General features: G+C 55.8%; 1 protein-coding gene across 1 annotated transcript in view; it reads left to right on the forward strand.

Moving 5' to 3' along the window:
- LOC127748654 (obscurin-like) overlaps nucleotides 1-2,909 on the forward strand; it is a gene marked incomplete at its 3' end in the record, with an annotated part of 12,575 nt that extends 9,666 nt beyond the window's left edge. The window contains exons 9-12 of the mRNA XM_052276322.1: nucleotides 1,022-1,206; nucleotides 1,424-1,734; nucleotides 1,887-2,072; nucleotides 2,386-2,909. Coding sequence (XP_052132282.1) covers nucleotides 1,022-1,206; nucleotides 1,424-1,734; nucleotides 1,887-2,072; nucleotides 2,386-2,909 — 1,206 coding nt within the window. The remainder of the gene's footprint in view (nucleotides 1-1,021; nucleotides 1,207-1,423; nucleotides 1,735-1,886; nucleotides 2,073-2,385) is intronic.
- Between the last annotated feature and the right edge of the window lie 100 nt (nucleotides 2,910-3,009).

Consider the following 3,009-nt stretch of genomic DNA (forward strand, 5'->3'; position numbering starts at 1 on the left):
ACACTCATTTATAAAATTATAATTCAAACCGAGTATTTTCATCAAAGTTTAAAATCTTCAAAATTTTGACAATTATCAATTTGAGGATGCTTTGTCCTAATTACGGTTAGCCTAGAGTTTTATAGCAATGTTCTATAACGTTTTCTTTCAGATCCCTGGCCTGGACGCCAAATTCATGGCGCGCATCGGCGGCAACCCCAAGCCGACGGTGAGCTGGTTCTTCAACGGCAAGCCCGTCGCCGAGTCAGCCAAGTACCACATGAAGCGCGACGACGACCACATTTGCCTGTACGTGAAGGAGTGCACGCCCAAGGACAACGGCACCTACACCTGCAAGATCGCCAACACTGCCGGCAAGGACATGTGCAACGGCGACCTGGAGGTGGTCGACAAGATCGACAAGAAGCAGAAGATGGAGGCGCCGTCGTTCCTCAAGAAGATCGGCGACTGCGAGGTGGTGACGGGCATGTCGGCCAAGTTCACGGCGTGCGTCAACGGCTTCCCGGAGCCCGAGTACGAGTGGTTCCGCAACGGCAAGCGCATCGAGGCGAGCGACCGCTTCATCATGGAGTCGGGCGGCTCCGGCCTGCTGCGGCTCATCGTCAAGGACACCGACCCCTCCGACGTGGGCACCTACCGCCTGCGCATCTTCAACCCGCACGGCGAGGCGTCCTGCGAGTCCGAGCTCAAGTACGACTGTAAGTATCGGGCCGCAGTAAGTATGACAACATGGACATGCAACCTACAACAACACGAGCAACGACGGCAAAACAGAAACAAGGACAATAATTAGGCAGGAACAAGGACAACAAAAACATGTACAAGGACAAAATTAAAACATGAACAAGGACAACAAAAACATGTACAAGGACAATATTAAAACATAAACAAGGACAACAGGAACAAGAACAAGGACAACAGGAACAAGAACAAGGACAACAGATACAGAAACAAGGACAACAGAAACATCAACAAGGACGACGACAACAACGACAACGTTTTAAACTAATTTTTTGGACAGCGCTGGACAGCACGGGTAAGCGCCCCATCGGCGACCAGTACCAGGACTTCAAGAAGGTGAAGACGAGCGGCGTGCCGCTGCCGCTGCCCAACGCGCCCATCATCAGCAGGATGACGGACAGGCGCCTGACGCTGTCCTGGAGGCCCAGCATCCCCATCGGGCCCCGGACCCCCGTCACGTACCAGGTGAGGACTTCACCATGACAAGTATATAATTGATTGGCAACGGTTGGAAATTTTCGGAAAATCCCTGAAAATTCTCGACATTTTCGGAAAAACGGGAAATTTCCCGGGGTCTGGGACCCGTGTTTTCCGGAAAATTTCCAGGGCTCCAACCCTATTGCTGATTCTGCGTCAACTCATTTCGGATTGAAATATGCAGTGACATGATACCTTGCTCCAGGTCGAGATGTGCGAGCTGCCGGACGGCGAGTGGACCACGGTGCGCACCGGCATCCGGTCGTGCGCGTGCGACGTGCACAACCTCGAGCCCTTCCGCAACTACAAGTTCCGCATCCGCGTCGAGAACAAGTACGGCATCAGCGACCCCTCGCCGTACGCCGTCACGCACCGCGAGAAGCTGGAGCCGCCGCCGCCGCGCTTCTTCCCCTACCTGGAGCCCGGCATCGACTTCCGCCCCGAGACCTCGCCGTACTTCCCCAAGGACTTCGACATCGAGCGGCCCCCGCACGATGGCTACGCACAGGCACCGAGGTGAGGCAAACTGCGTGACAACAAACGTCTCCGTGACGTCGTGCGCAGGTCGAGGCGTGATTTACTATAGAAAGCAGCTTACACTTTTTTTCTGATCTTTTCTGATTTTTTTTGTCTAATTTTCCTGACTTTTTCTTGATTTTTCTGCTCAGGTTCCTGCGCCAGGAGCACGACACGCAGTACGGCGTGAAGAACCACAACTGCAACCTGTTCTGGTTCGTGTACGGCTACCCCAAGCCCGTCATGAAGTACTACTTCAACGACGAGCTGATCGAGTCCGGCGGCCGCTTCGACCAGAGCTACACGCGCAACGGCCAGGCCACGCTCTTCATAAACAAGTACGATCGAACAACAGGGCCGGAGTGACTCCCGAAAGTTGGAGGGGTCGTTTAGAAACGCCGTTGACGTAAAGTGGGGGGTGGGGACAAATTTTATGGGATCCCAAAATGATCATGACGGTCATTTGTAGTCCAAGGAGACCTCATGATATTTTTACCCCTGGATACAATTATCATGGGGTCTCCTTGGGCTCTCCTTGGCTGCCCAGATTCTTTGGGACCTCATAATATTTGTACCCCTCCATTTTCACGTGTTTTCTGAACGGCACCGATGACCGATGTCGTCCTTTCTCACTGGCCTCGTCCCCGGCAGGATGCTCGAGCGCGACGTGGGCGTGTACGAGGCGGTGGCGACCAACGAGCACGGCGAGGCGCGGCAGCGCGTCCGCCTGGAGATCGCCGAGTACCCCGTGTTCATCAAGCGGCCCGAGGAGACCACCATGATGCTGCGCAAGGGCACGCGCCTCGAGGCGCGCGTCATCGGCGTCCCCTACCCGGACATCAAGTGGTTCAAGGACTGGATGCCCATCTTCTCGTCGGAGCGCGTCAAGGTCTCGTTCGTCGAGCCGGACACGTGCCACCTGCACATCTCGGACGCCATCAACAAGGACGAGGGCCTGTACTCCATCACGGCCTCCAACGTGGCGGGCTCGGTGAGCACGTCCGTCATGGTGCACGTCGAGGAGGACGAGCGCCGCTACTGGGACCAGACGTACATGCGGCCCAAGCCGGTGCGCGCGCACAAGGAGGTGCCGCTGGCCGAGGCCTACGACCTGGGCGACGAGCTCGGCCGCGGCACGCAGGGCGTCACGTACCACGCCGTCGAGAGGAGCACGGGTAAGCGGCACGGGGGGTAGTGACATCTCACGTAGTTCAGGGCTCGTAGCCGAGGGTTACTTCACTATAAATTCCAGCGTACTCATTTTTTTCTGTGTTT

This window comes from Frankliniella occidentalis, unplaced genomic scaffold (genome assembly GCF_000697945.3).
Source record: "Frankliniella occidentalis isolate FOCC.00 unplaced genomic scaffold, Focc_3.1 Scaffold2534, whole genome shotgun sequence".
Classification (NCBI taxonomy): Eukaryota; Metazoa; Arthropoda; class Insecta; order Thysanoptera; family Thripidae; genus Frankliniella; species Frankliniella occidentalis.